This window comes from Centrocercus urophasianus, unplaced genomic scaffold (assembly GCF_019232065.1).
Source record: "Centrocercus urophasianus isolate 14NV4802_14NV808 unplaced genomic scaffold, USGS_Curo_1.0 seq_13, whole genome shotgun sequence".
NCBI classification, from domain to species: Eukaryota; Metazoa; Chordata; class Aves; order Galliformes; family Phasianidae; genus Centrocercus; species Centrocercus urophasianus.
This window is the reverse complement of record NW_024884475.1, coordinates 40668530-40690090: the sequence shown is the minus strand read 5'-3', so window position 1 is coordinate 40690090 and position 21561 is coordinate 40668530. Positions and strand designations below refer to the sequence as shown.

General features: G+C 41.8%; 2 protein-coding genes across 4 annotated transcripts; one reads left to right on the top strand and one right to left on the bottom strand.

The window, feature by feature from the left end:
- Positions 1 to 1057: 1057 nt before the first annotated feature.
- SARAF (store-operated calcium entry associated regulatory factor) lies at positions 1058 to 17988 on the bottom strand. Of its 3 annotated transcripts, none has more exons than XM_042812339.1 (6): positions 17871 to 17988; positions 17389 to 17561; positions 15573 to 15963; positions 13483 to 13591; positions 11203 to 11315; positions 1058 to 1659 (listed from the first exon to the last, which is right to left on the bottom strand). In XM_042812339.1, exons 1-6 carry the CDS (start codon positions 17950 to 17952, stop codon positions 1454 to 1456), a joined length of 1074 nt encoding a protein of 357 aa, XP_042668273.1. In that variant the 5' UTR covers positions 17953 to 17988; the 3' UTR covers positions 1058 to 1453. The 3 variants fall into 3 exon arrangements, with proteins under 3 accessions (XP_042668273.1, XP_042668274.1, XP_042668275.1); XM_042812340.1 differs by having other exon boundaries at positions 13483 to 13588; XM_042812341.1 differs by lacking the exon at positions 1058 to 1659 and adding an exon at positions 10490 to 10709.
- A 129-nt stretch (positions 17989 to 18117) lies between these two features.
- LEPROTL1 (leptin receptor overlapping transcript like 1) lies at positions 18118 to 20933 on the top strand. Its single transcript, XM_042812054.1, has 4 exons — positions 18118 to 18179; positions 18361 to 18436; positions 19422 to 19608; positions 20588 to 20933. Exons 1-4 carry the CDS (start codon positions 18164 to 18166, stop codon positions 20702 to 20704), a joined length of 396 nt encoding a protein of 131 aa, XP_042667988.1. The 5' UTR covers positions 18118 to 18163; the 3' UTR covers positions 20705 to 20933.
- The last annotated feature ends 628 nt before the right edge of the window (positions 20934 to 21561 follow it).

The window sequence follows — 21561 nt, the reverse complement described above, 5'->3', positions numbered from 1 at the left end:
CCCGGCCGCGGGGGGGCGCGGGGGTGGGAGAGGGCGGAAGCGCGGCGGGGCCGCCCTGCGCGTGGCCGAGCCGGGCCTCCGTGCGGCTGGAGGGTGACCTGCGTGCCGTCCGCCGTCTGAGGGGAACCGCTGGGCGTCTCGGTCCGAGCGCTTCTCATAGAAACGCAGCGTCATTAAGGCTGGAGAAGACCTCTCAGATCATCCGGTCCAATTCCCAGCCCGTCCTCGCCGTGCCCACTGAACACGTCCCTCGAAGTCACATCTCCATGATTCTTGACCTTCCGGCTCTCTACAACTGTCCAAAAAAAACGTTGTGGTGTGGGGTCTGCCTCTTCTCCCAGGTAGCAGCAGTAGGATGAGAAGGGATGACCTCAAGTTGTACCAGAGGAGGATTGGGTTGGATATTAGGAAACATCTCTTCTCAGTGGTGATGCTGGGGCACAGGCTGCCCAGGGAGGTGGTGCAGTCACCGTCCCTGAGGGTGTTCGAGAACCATGGAGATATGGCACTGTGCAATGTCAGTGGGCATGGTGGGGATGGCTTGAGCCTGGACCGGATGATCTTAGATGTCTTTTCCAGCCTTCATGATTCTGTGATTCAAGCAGAGCTGCGTTTCATCTTCTCTCAGCAGAATGCAGAGATGCGAGTCGATGAGACATTCCTTCTCCTCTTTGCACACAATGCACATTTCTACTCTCCTAGCCAATATGCATACAGCATGTACGCACTGTTATGTCTCAGTTTAAAACACGTCTGCTTTAGCCACAACCCACCTCTGTGGGTTGTTTTCCAGTGTTTGGTGAAGAACTGTAGAACCTACAGTTCTACTTTGTACTTTCCTCCAGAAAAGTACTAAAATGGATATAGCTCATTAGCACTTACAGAAATGCCAGCTGTTCTTGCAAATCTTCTCGAATGGCCATACCTACACTTATATGTGCTTGGTTCCTAAAGCCAACGTCATCCTACCAACTTCTATTAGTGCCTGCCTGTTGTTCACTTTACCCAGAAGAAGCATGCGATGTAGTAAATGTTGTGGATTTATTTGAAGGAAATTACTCTGAAATCTTAAACTTGTGTCCTTCTGAGTGTCTTTCTCCAGCTTCCTGGCTTTCAAATGGTTTCTCTTGCTTTCATTTGGTATGTTTGGATGAAAGCTGCGCTCTGCTGTTAATACAGGCTGTGCCTGTCATCTCCTCTTTCAACAGAGATTTAGTCTCGCTTTCTAGTGCATTACTGCTATCTGTCTCTCTTCCTAGTTGCCTTATTCACCTAAAGATGTTTGGTCAATGCTCTCCTTACCAACACAAAAGATTTGTTCGCTGGTGAAAAGCTCCTTTGAGCTGTAAGTTGAGTATCACCAGTAAGTCAAGCCTGAGCCATTCACAAGCCCCCTTAACTCTAGTGGCTGCCCCATCAGATTTATAGGCTAAAACTCAAGTTACACAACCCGTTAGCGGCTCCAGCACTCAAGTGCTGTCAGTTCTCCCAGCGCTTTCCAAAAATCCCACATGTGTACCCCAAGAAATTGTAGCAGCGCACGGAAGTGGCCGCAGCAAGCATTTTGTGGTTGGAATCCTTTCAGGCGGCTTGAATGTAGATAATTCTGCAGTGAATATGTACTCTGAAAGAAATGAGCCACATCAAAGGTTGTAATGTCTGCAGAAAAAAAAAAAAGCAATAGTAAATAAAAACTTCTGCCAAAACAAGAAACGTTTAACTATAAGATGGATTGTTCTCATTCTGGATGAGCTGGGGAGCAGGGAGTTGGAACTGGGTTTGTAATAGAAAACATACTTCAATATTCGCATCCATCAGTTACAAAAATAAGGGCACTTATTTTTGTAACATTTGTAACATTTGTAACAGTTAAAGAATTTTAAATTATTTGAGATTCCCAATACAACTTCAGATTTTTTCCCTTGTGGATAATTTCACAACTGTTTTTTACATAGGTAACCTTTAAGTTCTTTCCATTTGCTATAGGTTGGTTTGTTTATATGGAAGGGCTTTTTTGCATGGTCTCGTTTACCTCTGTTTTGTTTCTAATGACCAAATCCCTGGAAACATTGCTGTTAATGTTATCTTAATAGTACCTTAATGCTCACTTACACAGAGATCTCTTAATCTTTTAGGAAACCTGTCTGACCAGATTTCTCAACTTCGCTACTCTGCAAGTGCACCAATTTGCCGCATCTCTTTATGTTAATGTTCTAAAAATGTGCTTATGTTTGTTGTGTTCTAAAATAACTTAAATGTTAGCTGCTTTGCCACCAGGAAAATGCACATTCCCAACACTTTCTTTAAAAATGCACAATCTTTTCAGGGCATCACATATACATACTCTATAATAATGTGCTCTGATGGGGCCGTTTCTTTTTTGTTTTGTCTCAGTGGCTCCTTATAACACACACTGTGTGCGAAGGTTGCTGTGGGCCAAAGTGTCCAGCCCTGTGCAGCACCACCTGCTTTGTGCTTTGTCACTATGTCACTAATGGAAGAAATCATTGCTTTTGAGTAGTAGAACAAAATTTGGAGACTGCCCATTGCAAAATGTCCTTTGACTTTCCAGATGTCCAAAATAAAATGCCTGTTAAAACAGTCAGGAAAGGTAGTTACATGGTAGCCCCGGGCACTTTCTAAACTAGCCTGAATCAGCCATGCAGCCAGCAGCAAAGCAAATGCTATCTGACTCATGGCCACCATGTGCAGAATCTTGTTCCAACAGGAAAGTTTCAGCATCTATGCAGCAATTGGGATAAAGAAAAGAATCCATCAAAAATACCCTCCCCAAAATCACCTCTTTTATCAGCAGATTCAGTTTATCTCAATTCAAAGTGCTGGTGGAAATGCCACTTTAGCTCTTATGACCTGCCCTTGCTGGCTAAAAGAGGGCGTAATTCAGGGAGTTTGTGTGAGAAGCAGCATACAGATAGCCAGACTTAGCTGCTCTTTATTAGCTCTTTCAGAAACACAAACAGAACAGTTTGTATTTGCTGTAGTTTTGATGCCTTCTTGGATGGCAGTAGATACTGAGAAAGAGGCAAATTTCTGTTTGCTTTAGCAAAGACATAATTTCATGGAATATGAAATATCATGCTCAGATAAGGCAAAACCTTCTGATAAGCTTTTACTGAAACTTCCTTTTCCATTCGCAGGGCAACCCATTTCTGTACAAGCAGAAGATTAAAGTATTACTATGTTTTACAGAGCATTTTTAGAACAACGTTGAGTCCTATGGTAAGCCTGTTACAAGTTGCTGTGGCAATGATTTGGCCAAGCAATGTTGGGTATCAGGAAAAAGTTCTTCACCAAAGGGCAGGGGGCATGGAACAGGCTCCCCAGGGCAGCAGGCTCAGCCCCAAGTTCTGGAGTTCAGGGATCATCTGGACAGCAGACATAGAGTCTGATTTTTGGGTGGTACTGTGTGCAGCCAGGAGTTGGACTCAATGATCCCTGTGGATTCCTTCCAACTTGAGATGGACATTCTGTGATTCCATGATTCTAGTGTTTGGGTGCCTCTGCCAGACCTAAAACACCACAGCCACTTGACTCAAAGCACAAATACATTCTGTCAAGACCCGTCTGTTCTGAGGTGTTATAAAGGGTTAATTTCATGCCTTCACACCTCTTGCTAGAGGTGGCATCTCCTGTTCACATCCCTGCTCCTTTGCCCTGGATCAGGCCTGTGTCCTTCTGTAGGCTGCACCAAGCCACATCAAACCAGCACAAACCCCAAAAACATACAATCTGGCTAACATGGTAGAAACATGATCACACAGCAGTCACATCTGATCCAGATAAAGCACGTATTGCCTGCAGTATGCAGCCAAGTGTGAGCAATTGCAGGCCGTAGCCTGGACATGGGACAGATAGCATGGGAACGGGTGAACAACTGGCTGACCAGCGTCTGTGATTCTGAATTGGGCAGTCATCTGCCTGAGTAAACAGTACAGAGCTAATTCAGACTCTGTGAATTTTGACGGAGCGTAGGGATTTGTTTTGCTTTTTCATATGTATGGTGGCTTTGGCTGAAGCTCTCAAACAGAAGAGCAGAAACTTGAGAGACATAGAAGCGTGAGCAGAAGCTGAAATTAAACGCTTTCAAAAGAGTCCCTGTATCCAGCAGTTCCCATTTATGTTACAGCTTCCAAAAGACTTCAAGACACAGCAGGGAGGGCCTCAACGTGATGAGTGCTGTAGACCATGCACACTTGAGTTCGCAGCTGAAAACTGTGTTAGAGGGCGTCATCACACCCAGGAATCCTAGCATCCAGTCCTGCACAGCCCTTCCTGCCTCCTAACGCGGGGAAACAAAGTTGCCAGGCACTATGTCAAGGCTAGATTAATTTCGTACTTGAAGTAAGTGCCACAACCTGAGCAGAGGAGCAGCTGCCACGCGTAAACCCAGTTTTAATCGCCTTTCTGTTATGGAAGCAGAAGTTGCGCTGGTGTAACTGGAGCCTCTCTACAGCAGCTGTATTTGAAGCAGGGCATCTTTTCTCTCAGGGGATCCCAGAGTAAAGAACAGTGCTTCTGGTATTTGACAACAGTTTCCTGGATGAGCAGTTGTTTCTTAAGCAATAGCCCTCTTTGTTGTTTGCCTTGCCACTGGCTAATTGACAGCGACAGGGATTATGTAGAGAGGAGAGAGCATGTAATGGGGACATCAAAGCCAATTATTGGGTAAGAGGAACAATAACGGAGGAAGGCTCTATTCAGAAAGAATACATGTTTATGTAGCGAGGCTCAGCCATTCTCACCGCGATCCGTTTTTTGTTTTTTTTCCCTTCCTTCCCAGCTCATGCTGCCTGTCTGTTCTTAATAACTCCTGCTGAGAAGAGTCTGGCTCATTCACGTCAGGTTCAGCAGTTCCACCTAATTTTCCAAACCACATCTGTTTTTAACCCACCAGCCACTTCTCACAGGGTTTCCTACGCCTGCTGGCTTGGAACATACACATTTGGCACGTTCACCTCATCCTTCATTACGTGCTCTCTTCCTCCTTCCCTAAGTCATTCCTTTCCCAGCCCAAGCCCATCCCCTGCACCTGCTGCAGTGCAAGTTCCAGAAAATATGGAACCCTGATATTGATCCCTATCTGATAGCAGGGACAAAAGGAGTCCCAGGAATGGACAGAAGGGAAAGGTACTCTGAATTGTGTGGCAGAAGTGGAAAAAGAAAAAAAAAAAACCCAAAAATCAAACAACAGTATTTCGCTGAGAATGCAGTATCACTTCATTAGTTCAGGTAACTGTTTACTCCAGCCCAGCTTCCCACCCTTTGCTGTTTGCACTGGTGTGACTATACTGGTGGAAAGGAAAATGTAGTCTAGGTAAACAACGAAAAAAACAAAAATGGTTTGGACTTTCCACTTCACCTCCAGCAAATTGTTTCATCGACAGAAACTATGTCTTAACAATGATTAAGAATTAACCAATGACCCCCTCTTGTGCACTTCCCAAGATTTACACAGGCTTTTCTGAAAGATGAACTCTTTGTGATGCTGTGGCTTCCAGTGCTTGTTAAGCTCCACAGGACAGAATACTCATTTACCATCTGGAAAAGCCCCTGCCCCTGGTTTTTGCATTTCTGCACGCAGGATGAGCGGTGGGGCTTCAGCAGTTTTAAGTCACAGTCTGCATCAGTACAATACCAGCTAAACGTGCCGATTGACCTAGATGGGCAATTAAGTTTCAAAACCCAGTTATGAATGCATTCCTTTTCATTCTTTACTCTTGAGTACCTGTCCAGCTGATGTCAGCCTAACAAAACTCTGCCCACAAGGTAAGAAAAGAAACAGGAAAAACCACATCGCATCCCTGCCCCCACATTTTCATCCCAGTGCCCATCCGGCAGCAGCCATTTCGTCCCAGTGGACTCAAGCAGCAAGGCAAGTTGTTATGGAAAGTAAGCTTGTGTAGGAGGGAGAAAGCCTATTAGTGAGAAATTAGGGCAATTAACGAGATGAAGTTATTTGGGGATTTCTGAGCCAGTCACAGAATGCCTCCCTCCCTGATTTACTTAACTTCATTCTTATCTTTGCACCTTTATGGGGTGCTATAGTAAGCAGTTTCGTAAACCAAACAGGATCTGGAGGTGCACCCAGCACTGAGCCAGCGAGACTGTGAAAATGCATGGTTAGGTCTACAGCCAACATTTCATGACAATGATGGAAAGAAAGTGGCACTGACAGCCTGACCCAGCAGCTGAATGTATATGCTGCTCACTTAAGTCACGTACAGATTTGGAGCATGCTGCAGATACAGAGCACAACAACACTCAGATTTGGAGCATGCTGCAGATACAGAGCACAACAACACTCTTCGCTGCATTGATTGGCTTTACCAGTGCATCCAACATCATTTTCTAAAGATCTCTGGCTGTTTTCCAAAGAATGCTGTCTGTTCCTTGCAATATAAGAGTCAGCATCTGTCCAAATCCTAATTTCTCTTTAGCAGCTGCAACAGCTTAACTAAAGGGCAAGTGTTACTATCTTGGGCATAACTGCTTTCAAGATTCAAACACAGCCTTCCTCTCCCAATTTCTTTGCACTGTTTCACCTCTGCTCACTCAGTTAGAGCCTAATCCACAGCTCCTTGTTAAAAAAAGGAACACTCCACCTATTAAGAAGGACAGCATGTAGATTTAACCAAACAAGTGCACCGAGAGAGTATCAAACCCACACAGCTTGGCTGGCTCTGTAAGATCATTAAGAGAACATGGAATTTGTTTCCATAAGAAAAGTAGCATTTCACTGCTGACAGTAGGTGTCAGCAGCAGGTGCCTGTCCATTGGTGTTGAACAGGACATCTCTGCCTTGAAAGCAAAGGCAAAAACAGCTTTCTGAGCTGCTTCAGCTTACTTTGAGCAGATTCTGACCTCAATTTCCAAAATAAATCAGCTTGTCAGTCTATGTTTCCAACCACATGAATTTCTCTACCGATCTAACTTCACCTGTTATTGATACAAGTACTTTGCAAGCTGTTTATCAAATTACAAGGAGCTCTAACCAGATCCAACCTTATCACACAGAAAACTTGTCGCAGTTCTAAGTATCTTGTTCTCATTGAAGTAGTGAGGAAAGCACTGTCAGTATTATGCAAACCCACAGAAATAAAGTACTCCTCTTCTTCAGGTACAAAATAAAATGCTGATAAAATGTTCTGATTGTGAAGATCAGCTTTGTAGAGCCATTCTACTTCAACATATTTCAGCTACGCTAATCACAGCATTTACAGAAGCATATGGACTCTCTAAACACACACCTGCCTGCAGGTTTGTTTGTTGTTGTTTTGTTGTTTTAAATAGTGTGCCTATCAAGTGGCTGAGCTAGCACACCCTAGGCCAGCTGCCTGGCCATAGAATTCTTAGTCATTTCTAAGGTAGGACAGAAAGGCTGTTATCAGGTCTACTAGCTGATAGTACATCAGCCCTTAATCTGCCTTAGTAACTAGCTGCCAAAAAGCACTCATCTGTCTGAAGACTGAAACAAGTTCTTTTTACAGCCATAATCTCCACTGAGTTCAATTCACTGCCTATAAATTTGTTTGCTCTATTGATTTTTCTCTCAACCTTCTGCAGCCATTCACATCTCAATGCACTTTTTGCAAGTACTTGTCACTTAATTACTGAAGAAACATCGACACTCAGCAGGAAAAGAGGGAACTATTGAGACAGAAGACAGTGGGAGATAAGAAACACAGGCTGTTGATCATTTTCACTAGCATTGGCCAGAAGGCAGCTACAATACAAAAGTAGCTATTAGAAAGTTACTGGCTACTACTGTAGCCAGAAAGAATATTGGAAAATCGAGAGCATCAGCTGCAGAAAAAAAGTTTCCAATAGACATGACAAGACACAGCCTCTCCAAAACAGCACTTTACCCCAAACTGCCCTCGTATGTAAGGAAGGAGAACAAATGCCCGACTGTTTCATTACATATAACATGAAACAACGTTTTCTGTTGGTACAGACTTCATCTCTATTAGGGGTGTGTGTGTGTGAGTCTTGCTGTCTGTAGACAGCTAGCCTACCTCTGTGACAGAATCTCTGGTTGATAAGTATTCTGAAGACTGACAACTATGGTCAACTTGCTTTAATGAGGTGGCAGAAATACAGCAATTACAATTGCCCCTAAGTGCAGAATGCAAAAAGGTTGCATTGTCAGTTTTTATATGCCCGCGCAGGCAGGCATTGCTTGCTACTTTGTTCTAGCAATCCATCAGTGAAACAGCATCTACTGCTGGAAATTCTGCCACACAGCTTTACTTCTCTTCTGAAACATAGTGATATGAAGTTATGAACACAGAACATTAAAAAAAAAGCACAAAACACACCATCTCACTTTGTTGAGAAGTCTAACACAACCTTGCACTCAAAGGAAAGAGCAAGCTGCATAGCAGGAGCCTGCTGAACTAGCCAGATGTGACTTGGGAGTTGAGTCACAAGACAGTGATAGAGAATACTTATCTCTGTGTGCCTATTTTCTTTCATCACATGCTTTAGAGGAAGTCGGCTGTAAAACCAGGAGCTTCATTCCTGTAATAAGCTTTGGCTTTGTGTGAGGATATAAGAGTATTAGCAGAACTATTTCCAAGTGCAAAGTAGAATTGCAATTATTATACAAAATGGTTTAACACTTTAGAGATCCACAAATGCCTTCCAATTATGAAGTTAAGAATGTTACCAAACTCTGTGCAGGAGCAAAAGGCAGACATTCAGGAAGGAAGACCAAGTTCACATGTGAATATGTACTCTTAGCTGCATTCCACGAGTCCTTCTTATTCAGGAAACTCACCAATGTCCTGGACGTTTCGATCACAGAAGCTTTGAAGCTGAAATTCACAGGCCTCAGTTTAAATCTTATATTGCTAATGCAGCCCAGATTGGTAGGCCATGACTCTAGCAAGAGTTGACACATTTGCAATATAAGAAGCAGATCTGTCAGCTCTTGTCCCAGCCTAGATTCTTGCTATATCCACAACCAAGAACAAAAACAGCGATCATAACTTCAACCTGACCTTGTAAAACTAGGAACTTATTAACATGACAGAGCTTTTCTACAGACTTGAAAGTGAAACTGTGATTTACAAGAACTCCTTAACTTCTTTAAACGGTTGAATATTTTGTTACTGAAAACTCAATCAATAGAATAACTACTTGCAGTATTGCTTTGTTGAGATGAAATGCACAGCTTACGAGCTCCACAGCTGAGGGTAAAGGATGTTATTACACCGATCAAGAAGTTGCTGAGACATGATCAACTCTGAAAAAAAGCCAGTGCCATTCCTGCAGGCTTTGAGCTACTGCTTTAAACACAAAAATGCTCTTTATTCACTTATTTTTATTACTTTATCAAATAGAAGTGAAAAAATATCGTAGAACAAGTTCAGCAGACCAGCGCAACTCATCAGGTTTATGCATGAAAACAGACATCATATAGATACAAATACACATGAAAAAAACATCCAAAAGATTTAACAACATGTAATTATTGAGATCACTTCAACCTCCCCAATTAGAAAAAATCCAGTTTCATTGATAAGCAATTAGTTGGTGAATAGAGTACTGACTGTAGTAAGTTTCAGCTCAAATTACAAATAAGCAAGAACTCCACAAATGAAATACATTGCTATACTTGGCTATAAAGATTTATCATATGCTCCTTCTCACAAGGCAAAACCTCCCATTATGCCCTTTTTGCATTTGCAATGAGCATCTTCAGCTTATCATGCATTGGACAGGCCATCAAGCAGGAAAGACAGGAGCTAAGCCAGTTCACAGTAGACATTTTTACAGCACTACTAACACCCGCAGTAAAAAGAAAATAGCAACAGGAGCAAGGCATCTGCAGTCACCTTAATTTAAATTGCCTCAGTCTTCCAGAAGAAAAATCCAAATTAGACAAAGAATCATAGAATCGTTTGAGTTGAAAGGGACTCTTCATGGTCATCTGGTCCAACTCCTGGGCAATGAACAGGACACCTACAGCTACAACAGGTCGCTCAGAGCCCCATCCAGCCTGACCTTTAATGTCACCAAGGACAGGGCATCCAGCAAACCTCTGGGCCACGAACCATACTGTTTCACTTCGGGCTATATTCAGGCTAGAAGTGCCCCAGATTCACATGGGTGCTTAGATAAACTCTAAAACATGGTGAAGCTCAAGTCTGCATGTCTTGGCCCCAATAATCATACAGCTCAGAGAAACATTAACTTTGTTCTCTCTAGAAACATAATTTTACTCCTATCCACTAAGGAAAACCCTCATCCAACTAGGTGATTGCACTTAGAATAATGTTCATACAAATTTTAAAAGACATGCAGAAGTAGTTTCAAAGAACAGCAACCTGTAGGTTTTAGCACGATTCGACATTATGCCTTTCAGACTCTGGATCACAAAAACCAAGCCCACTAAATGAAATTAAGCCCAGAACAATAAACTGTTTACCATAATTCCTCATAAGCAACCGTAACATCATCTATCTCAATCAGGATGAGTTCATTTTTTATTTTTCAAGAATCTGTTGTGGTGAAAAGCAATAGTGGAGGATCACATTTCCACATGGGAAAGAGAGCAGTTTTTTGCCTTGTCCTTCATATCTCTTCTCACAGCTGCTACTGCTAATTAAAAAGTGGTTAGTACAGTCTAATCACTCAGATGTAGTAACATCAAGGATTTCATCTCCGTTTTGTGCCACCAAATCCTGCAAAGGATAAAAAAATGTCACAGCTCCATCACAGCCATTCCAATTGGCTCTCTGCAATTCCCCAAAGGGTAAAGCTCCTAAATAAGTCAAACTTGTGCAAAAATTACAAAAGGAAGCATTAGTTGTGGACTGACAGGCCAGAAAAATATTCATTGCAGACAAACTTCTTTTTGTTGTTTTGCTTCGTGTTTGTATGCTTGCTAGAGAAAGGCATGCATCTAAGGCATGTCCCAAAGGAGAAAGTCTTAAATTAACCATGCAGATAAAGACCATCCTAATATAGGTGTTACTATGCTTACTGTAGGTATCCACACAATGCTGCTCTGCTTCTATGATAAAAAGATGTAGGAAACAGTTATGTGCCCATCTGTACTCAAGTCTTGACCAGAATAAAACCAGGAATGCTTGCTGAACCTCACATAACATCTGTGCATTTTGGGCAGATCAAAGTTTCTCAAGCTTTAGGAGGTTAAAAATTCTTGTGGCTTACCAGATGCAGTTCTTGTACTGCTGCCTTGTGTGGAATTGCTGGACTGTCTGTACACTGGAGGTACAGCTGTGGGATCTCCCCATGTATTGAAATACGAGGAACGTGGCTGTGCTCTGATGAGAAAAACAGGGTGGAAAGAATTCATTAGTGACGTTTTGAATAATTAAGGTATAACTGCACCAAACTTAATCAGAGAACTTAATCAGAGGGAGAATTGTAAGCAAGCATATTTTCCAAACATAGAAACCTCCCTTTTTAAAGGAATTAAACCCTGACAGCAGGGATAACATCTGCAGAATTTCAAAAGAAAGTTGAACTTCATCCTTCAGGACACCTTCAGACAATTGCAAATAATAAATCCTCTCTTCTGAAAATCTGACCTCAGTTTCTATCAGACAGGAAAGTTTACTTGAGATTTTAAGTTAAAATAAGTTAAAATATATTTGGTATTACCTATATCCCTCCCACAGAAGGGAAAAGAATACATACCTCTGCACTGTTAACTACCTTCTAAAGATAGGATCAGTAAGACCAATGCATCACGATCTTCAATTCACTGATTTGTTTCTACAGATAATGATTTCATTAGCAGGGGTGGGAGGAGGGGAGGAGCATGTAGAAGAGGAGGAAAAAAACCTAAAAACAGTGGACCAAGGACTGTTTTCAAAGAAAAGAAGCCCGAGTTAGAAAGTTTGTTCAGGTGTTTGGACTCACACGTTTTCAGGCCACTAATCTTAAATAAGAGGCCACTAAAACTAGGGGGTCTCTCATCAAGAGACCTGTATGTACAAAATACATACAGTGCTTAAATAGAAGTATCACATATTAAAATACTTAACTATCAAGTCAAGAAACCTTCAAACGTATCCTAACTTTTTAAAAATCCTTAGTAATGTTAGCACAGTAGAACAAGATTGACTTTTTATCCATAACCCTTTAAAATTTTACTTAAAATGAAATTATAGACTATTTCTGCTGTTGATGAGTCACTGTCCAGGTGCACGCTGCTTGACTTTTGAGACCAAGACTGCACAACAAACACTTTATACCTCAAATGTTCACTTCTTAATAAAGGGACAATCTGATAAGTCTCCTGTTGTTTCTAGGAAAATACATCACACAGAGAAGGAAAGACGCTTCACCACTCCTGCCCAACTTCCCTTATTCCCAGTCCTAAGAACTAAAAGCAATTATATTGAATTTGTTATATTATTAGCTTCCTAGAAGATTAGGCTTGACATACGTGCAGTTCTTTGGCAATTACAGGAAAATGCTTGAGTTCTGCAAAGTTGCTGCAGAAGCCATGTATTTTTCTAGTGGAGGCTAAAACTGCAGCAGGGTTGGCCTCTTCTCTCGTGTAACTGGTGATAGGACCAGAGGGAATGGCTTCGAGCTGTGCCAGGGGAGATTTAGGCTGGACGTTAGGAAATAGTACTTCTCTGAGAGAGTGGTCAGGCAGTGGAATGGGCTGCCCAGAGGGGTGGTGGAATCACTGAACATGGAGGTGTTCAAGGAACGTTTGGATTTTGTGTTGAGGGATAAGGTTTAGTGAGAACTATTGGTGATAGGTGGATGGTTGGACTGGATGATCTTGTAGGTCTTTTCCAACCTTGGTGTTTCTGTGATTCTGTGATTCAAATCCCCCCCCTTAAACTGTTTCCTGAAGAGTGATGCATGTTTAATTCTTCAAAGCATATGGCAATGACCAGTAGCTATTTACTTCAGCACTGAAATGGCTTTTGAATGTCATCCATGTTATGTTTTTCCAAAAATGCAACTTACACATGACTTACAAGTCCTCTGGAAAACTACATTTTGGATTTCAATACACGGGTCATTAGGAGACTGGAGAGTAAAGGCCGTTCAGTTTGATTGCACTAAGTATCGCAGAAGAGCAAGTGTCAGCCATACTAACTTCAGGAGAGATGACACTGACACAAGAGAACTACTTACAAGTGGCTTTGTGCTTCATATTTTTATCTGTATTTTAAAGCAGTATGGATATGGACTGCTCAAGATTTGATTTTAAAGTTGCAAGTCAGGTCAGAGAATGCACTTAAAGTAGAATGAAGAACCTCAAGAACTTCAAATCTTTCTCCTCAAGAAAGGTGTTCAGAATGTTTGTGCTGCTAGAGCTACAGATCGTACCTCAAAGCTGTTCTAACAGTAGGATTATACAGCCTGAATGATATACACCTGAAAACTCACAAACAACATAAATGTAAACAATATGCCAGCTGAAATCCTGTATGTTTAATATCTGACAGCATTCTATTTTACCTCTGACTGCCAGCCAAGTAGCCCAGCAAGCCTCCTGCTCCTAAGCCAGTCCAAAATCCTGGTCCTGAATTGGTTTCATGACTGGAACGAGTCCCAAAGCCGTTGTCTTCTTAAGCCAAATGGAAAATAGAAAAAGTATCAGTTAATAGCACTTACTCCTCAGGCTGTCGCAATAAGATTCTCACCTCTTAAACATAATAGCAAATTAGACACTAAACTCTTTTGTTTTCAATTGATTCTTGATTAAGCTTGTATTGAAAGGTGCCCTTAAAGTTTGGAAAGCAGGGGGAAGAAAAATAACAAACAGAAGCAAGCTAACAGAGGTAAAGATTTTTACACCAGAAATTAGCTTTCACTGTATCACAGTCTCCATGTTTACAAAACACAGTGAAGTCAGATCGTGCAGATTTCATAAACAGACAAGTTAGATTAAAATTGGAAAGAAAGTGAAGAAAGACTAATTTGCTCAAGCAGGCAGACAGGGGAACAGAAATCAAGTATCATAAAGCATCACAGGAAAATAATCCTGACTTACATTATCAGTTGAAATCAGACTTCTATGTGTGACTTGATGTTGGATTTCATTTTGAATGCACTAAGACAAAGATAAGCTCACCTTGGATAACACACCCATTAAACTATGCTGTGTTAATCAGGGAGATAAACGAGCTAATTTACTCAAAAGCAGCATGGCTGAACGCTGATTCAGAAGTCAATCTTTTTTGTTGATAAAACCTAGAGTAGATTCAGGACCACATCAAACCACTAATACAAGAAAGTAATTAATACAGTCTAGCTAAATGATTTCACAGGAAATATTCTGTATGCCAAGGGAATTTGAAATGAAGCAAATTAAATATTCAGATCAATAAGCAAACTACTTCACTTTTCATTATCATCCCAATTTTCAAAAACAGATGTGTGCCTGATACAGTCCTATACACTCTAAGGCATGCTTTTGCTCCACTGTTAAAACTAAAGGCAGATAATTTATCCTCACATGGCTCCCAACCAAGTTTCTCAATTTTCAAAATCAATAAAGAAAAGGTATTTTCAAGGCTCTATTCTTGCTAGATTTCAGACTCCTGTCCACCTAAAGCACATTAGTTGAATTAATTCACAAGGAACAAGGCAGGAAAAAAAAGAAAGCAATCCTTCCCTTTAAAACTAAAGCCACACGCACACTGAATGTTTACTTTGGTTTGCCTATGTCCAGTACAGCAGAACTCAGTATTGACCACAATACCACCAGAGGCAAGTGGCACGCATACACAAGTCTACTCACTGGTGCACACACAGAATAGAAAGGCTGTCTGAAATAACCATTTTGAAATCAAATTGCAAAACTTACTAGTTAACACAGAATCATAACCCAACCCCAATTTTCTGCTCCAGGTATGTAAGAGAAAGCGCTGCAAACGCGCCACACAAGTTTATCAAGAAGAGCTATGCTGGCACCCCCTGTTGGCAAGTGGCATGAGTAACCTGCACAAAAGCGTTAACATTCGTTTGTTAATATTATTCAAACATGAGCTTTTGACTAAGTAATCTTAATTCTTTCTAGCTATTGCTTGGTAGGACCACTCCTCTAATTCACAATAAAAATAAAAATAAAAAAAACAGGAAAAAAATTGAGATCACATGTCTTGTTGCAAGGTAATTTGAGTTCTAGTGCCATCAGGATCACACATTTGTAAGGTTAAACAGTCGGACACCAGATGACTGAGTTTCACTTGCTGTTGGTACTATAACTATCGATCACAGTGACCAGTTTTCTGGGAAAAGAAAAAAGCTGCATGTTTTCCTAGCAGTCTTGCCACTACTTCTACAATTTCCAATTCCAAGTGAAAGACACCACGCAAGATGCAGGTCCAGCATAGACTGTTACCTGCTCTGGGAACTAAATCGTTTGACCACTGAGACTATAGCAAACCACGTGTTAAACTGAGGATTGCTACATAATATTCATTTCTAGCAAATTATTTATGAAGAAGCCAACAGTCAGGTGAGATAACACAACAGCTGAAAGAACATCCCGAAGTTAAGATCATGTTTGTTTCAGAGCACTAAATAATGGCTTACAGTCCTACCTGTGGAGCTGAACTTAAAACCAGGAGGAGGAGGCGCCTGATGACTCTGCCAGAAAGGACGAGCGAATCCGCCACCGTCACCAAAACTCTGCTGGGGCTGTTGGTTACTAAGGAAAAACTTGTATACGCCAAAGGCAAGGATCAGTAGAACAATTACAAAAATTGTTCCAGCACCAGAATGAGAAGAATCCTTTGTTGATGTGTAATAGCCAGAACCAAAGCCTCCAGAGTTCTTTGCTTTCCATTCACCTTCCTTCGTCAGCTCTAACCTGAACAGCAAACTGCAGGACCCTCTTAAGATGTAAGGATCATCTGGGTAATTATAGCCTTCACAGCTCACTTCAATTTGTCCAAAACGAAGAGTGTCTTCCAAGTCCGCTTTGCACTGCCACTATAAAGTAAACACAAAATCAAGTAGCAGCTATTTCTCCAGGGATGAAAATATCTGCCTGCATTCCCAAATGTATGCAGACAAAGCTGTAATCTACAAGGAAGCATATAAAAAGTAATAGAATAAGGAACTTCTGAGCTCTCCTATTCTGAAAAGGGCTTGGAATCTGAGAATAGCTAGGAACGTCTTTAAAATCTCTAGAAGTTAAGTGATTTAATTGTTTAGAACACAAGAGTTATAAGTCAATTTCTTCACTGGACAAGTTTTTCAAGTATTCCTTTTCTAGGGTACAGCAGCACTTCTGAAAATAATCCATCCAGTCTATGACAGTTACTTAAGAAATGTCTCACCCATGCAGACCTGATGACAGCTACAAAAATAGACCTTGGAAGCCTGAAAACCAATGCACATGATTATATTTACGTTCAGACCAATATAAAAAATAAATCATGTTAGATATAACTAGGGATTCAATGGTGACAATTAGCAATAGACTGTGATTTTGCAGCTGAATATACATGAATTTCTCAGTTTCAGATTCCCTTGAGTCATCTGAACTTTGGTATGAACAGTACCTGTAACAAATACCCACTTAGAAAAATGCAGCATTCCATTAACAATTCCATATAGCAGTACCCACTGCAAATTCCGAGTGGGCTGTACTTTTATGATACTATATCAATTACAACAATAAACTTCAGTTTTGATTCCTGGTCAGTCTAATGGCAGGAGGGTAGGTAGTGTCAAATACAACAGCTCTTTATTGAAATGCCAAAGTAAACTACTAACACACAAGAGCAAGCCATAGAACCATTTGAGTTGGAAGGGACTCTTAAAGATCATCTGGTCCAAGTCCCCTACAAAGAATAGAGATGCCTACATCAGGTTGCTCAGAGCCTCATCCAGGCTGAGCTTGAATGTCTGCGGGGATGGAGCATCCATTATATCTGTAGGCAAACTCTTGCAATGACTCATCATCCTGAAATCTAATTAACTTGGAAGTCATAAAAGCTTCAAAATATTTTTTTTTTTTTAAGGGGCAGAAGTGACATAATTAAATATTTGTAATCCTTTATGTTCTAGAAATTGTGAATACATTGGTCAATACTGAAGCAAGGGCATTCTCAAAGGTTTGGTTGTATATATTCAAACAACATTTCAACTAATGCCAATGAAGGTTTGACTGGCAGTGCTTTTACATTAAAACCTTCATGGATAATCCATTAAAAAATTATATATATATACATACACATACATGCACGCACACACAAATAGTGTATTCCATATTTAGGGTAACCTTTAGTTGCTCTCTAGTAGAAAGAAAAGCAACGCTCTGGCCGGTTGCTTTCTCTTTCTCTTTCACAAGTTACCAGCCCTGTATGAGGACGGTGCCATATCAGTTTAACTGACTTTAACCACTGTTACCTGCACGTCGTAGCCATCCCAGCCTTTGTTGTAGCACTGAACAACCTCAGGGATATCAGAGCATCCAGCACTGCCTCCAGTGCACTGAAGCTGAGGGACCGCAGCCGTTCGCCGGGCTGTGGTGTAGCGGCCCCGGTGCAGAGTGAGCACCTGCACGTCCCGCAGCAGAACCCCTGCAATGGGCAGCAGAGATCAATACAGCCATATACCACCATCCTACCCTTGAAGGCAGAGGGAAATCGCACGGAGCTCTCAACGCCCCCCAACGCGTTCTGCCCCACCCGTTGCCACGGCCGAGCCAGCAGCCGACCTGACCGAAGAGCCCCTCAACCCCCTCAACGAGAGGCCTTCCCACAGCCTCCACTCCTCAGACCCTCGCCCCGTTTTCACAGCAATAGAGTAGTGGAAAAAAGGCGGCCGCAGGCCCGCAGCTCCTTCCACCAGAAGGCCCCCAGGCACACTCCGAGTCCCACAGCTCTCACCTTGGTGCTCCCAGCCCCACGCGGTGCCGGCAGCAGTGCAGAGGAGCAGGAAAAACGCAGCAACTGCCCCGTCAGCCGCCATGACAGCTCTAAGGCACACCCACACGACTCAAAGCTCTTCCCGGTGCAGGGCGCTGTTCATTGGCCGGCTGCGCCGGAAGGGGCGGGAACGTGGGTCGGAGCACAGCCAATGGGAACGGGAGGACAGCGGAAATGACTTGCGCACCGCCCTCCTCTTCCAGGGGTGGGGTGGTGACGTAGTTCCGTTTCCCGGCAGCGGGACGCGCAGCGCCATGGCCGGCATCAAAGGTGTGTGGGGTGGGAGCGGCTGTAGCCCCCAGGCGTCTGGGGAGGCAGGGTGAGATCCGACCCGTGCGCGGTGCTGGCGGCTAAAGCGGCAGGGCCAGCCCGTCTCTGGGGCTCCTCTCTGGTTGTTTGCAGGCTGCAGCTGATCGCAGTGCTCACCTGTTCTGCGTTTGTGTTTCCGCAGCTCTGATCAGCCTGTCCTTCGGGGGAGCGGTGGGACTGATGTTCCTGATGCTGGGCTGCGCCCTTCCTCAGTACAAGTATCGTGTCTGCTTTTTGTAGCTTCGTGTTCTTTGACACGTCTGATTGCAGAGTGGTTTGGCTCATAATTAATGAGTGATTCATCTTGTGTGTGCGAGAGGCTTGTTTCTACGCTGGGTAAAGCAACATCTCACACAGCTGCAGCTGCTGTCAGTCTGCTTGTCCTATTGATTGCTGTCTCTGCTTCCTAGAGGCAGGAAGCAGTAGACGAAGAGCATGGAAAGTCAGCTCAATGGTTTTAACTCTTTGCAACTTAAGTCAAAATCTTCCTTATTGACTTATTCAATATGAGATAAATATCAAATTTTCTAGTTGTCATTTACAGTTTTCCATGTACATGACTAGCTCTCCTATGTCAGCTCTCTTCTATTATAAAATCTGGGCCGGTGGCACAAACTCTTAGCAATGAGATTATTACACTGTCATACTTCAAATAACACGATTTAAGTTTCACTGAAACCATGCATAGCTACATTGATGTGCCTGGTGAGCTGTGGGCAATAAAAGATATGATGTTGGTTGAAAAGATGAAGCAAAAAAATACATATCTAGTGGTTTGGAGCTCTATGGCTTCTGAGTATTGGCAGAAAACAATACTCTGATCCCATGCGTATACTCAAAGTTTACATGTGAAAATAAGCTGAAGACTTTGCAAAGGTCTCTCTGCAGTTCAGAAGTAAAGCTGACAGGTTAAACTTAGCTCTTAAGATCATCATGCAAGGTAGTGTTAGATTTAGGCTTGCTCAGTGAAACCTTGCTTCGTGAACATCTGAATGAGGTCTCTGTTGCTAAGATTGAGGTCAGCTGGAGCATGGCATGTTGGATTAATATAATTTTATTTCGAATTGAAGGGATTGCTTTGCTTGGGCTTGTGCCTATCTTTCCCAAATACGGGAACTGAATGGGGAAAATACCTCACATTGATTTTTGGGAAGAGCAGATAGTAAACAAAGTTAACGTTAACTTTCCTTCTTTCTTTTTCAGCCAATACTGGCCACTGTTTGTTCTGTTCTTTTACATCCTTTCCCCTATCCCATACTGCATAGCAAGAAGACTGGTAGATGACACAGATGCTACGAGTAACGCCTGCAAGGAGCTGGCTGTATTTCTTACAACAGGCATTGTTGTCTCAGCATTTGGACTGCCTATAGTGTTTGCCAGAGCAGAACTGGTTAGTAACGTTTCAATCTCTGAAAATATTCTTTGCTAGAAAACTTTTTTTTTTTTAATTAAGTGAAGGTAGAACTTTCATGCACTGTGCAACTGTGCAATAGTTGCCAGTAGCTTTATGTGGTCGTGGAATAAAGTCAAACATCCAATGTGCAATGCAGAAAAAAATGAGCAAGAAAACTTAGTAGGCCAGTAGCCAAATACAGAAGTTCACAGAATACCTTGAAGGCAATTTGTAGAATAGTTGAGTTAAAGAAGACTGAGTATAACAGTGCATTTTTTTAAGAACATGTGATTTTTTTTTTTTTAATCTTCTGATTTGTCATTATGTCTTTCCCAGTGCATGACGTTCCACTAGCATCCTTTAAAAGATGACCTTGACTTGAATTTCAGAGAATACTAAATCAAAAACTATGGAATGTACATCTCAGTCAAGAACAGCCCAGCCAGTCAGTTTGAATGCCTCACACCCTTTGGCTACTCTCCTTGGGAAACATTCACCTCTTTTTTTTTTTTTTTATACAGCTTTTTGTTACTGTTACTTGTGCATCTCCTGATGTTTTATAGGCCTCCATCCTTGGCTGTCTTTATAAACAAACAAACCAAAAACCCAACAAAAAAAACCCAAAAAACAACCAACAACCTCCTGTGGCTAGGAAGTATAGCTGAGCTCTGCAATAACTTGATGCTGTTGCCTAGCCTCACATTACTGTTTCTGGATGTAAGACTAAGTGTCCTTGCCTGCTAGCTGGCACTTTGAACGAGGCTAGAAGAAAGTGTAGTGCTGCTTGATTGACCATGATTTGGTCAACCCCTTTAAAGGTAAGCCGAACCCAGCTTTCTCGGCATAATGAGGTACCATTGTCTTTCATCATGGATCTGTTGCTGAATTTTTGTCTATAACATGACATGAAAATGTTACATTTTGTCTTGTCAGTGTTTTGTTCAGGTATATCTAACTAAATTCCACTTGTTCACAGATTTACTGGGGCGCATGTGCACTTGTTCTTACGGGGAATACAGTCATCTTTGCTACGATCCTAGGATTTTTCTTGGTCTTTGGCAGCAACGATGACTTCAGCTGGCAGCAGTGGTGAAAGGAAGATAGAGAACTATCACAGACATCTTGTCATTCAGTGGCCATCCATACAAATGAGAGAATGGGCAATAAAGAGAAGTAGTGTAGCAAGCCTCTCCAGTATTCTAGACACTCCTTTTTCACCTTGTTTGTTCTGAGTGTACTACCATTTTGCTGATGGGTTTCTAAGTTTTTATCAAGTAAGGAGATAGCCAATTTCATTTTTACCTTTAGTATGTTTTAGGTGGTCTCTTAGTTTGTCATTCTTGTTCTGTTCAGTGTTTATGTGAAGCTTTAATGCTGAAACAAGAATGTTAAACTTGCTTTGAAACCATGTTTTAAAGTTGTTTCATTTTAGCATTAATACAGTGCTTCATTTCTTCTAATGTGGCAATTAAATTATATACAAACTGAACTAAGGTAAGCAATTGTACACACCACTGTCAGTTACAGATACACAGCTTGTTATGATTTTAGAAGAGGCAAGGGTGGGTGTGTACTAGTTACAGACTTTTTCTTCTGCCCGTACCTCAAACTGGGTGATGAATGTTGGTAGCCTCTATTTAAGGAAAAGGCTGAGAAGCAGGTGGAGTTATTTGGGAAAAGTCCTCAATTTAAGCACCGCTAGCACTTCACCTGCTTCATTACCGATTTTTGTGTGGATGTGACATTCAAATACTCTGTAAATGTGGTAATATTATGACATGCAAAACCAAATTACGTTGTAGGGGGAGGGGAAAAATGATATATAAATTCCATTTTTTTTAAAACAAACATCTTTTGAATTCTATTTATAATTATTGTATTGTTTTGAGCTTTTATGTCAGCTTTTTACCATGAAGAGGGTAAAATGTTCATTTATGGAACTACTGCTAC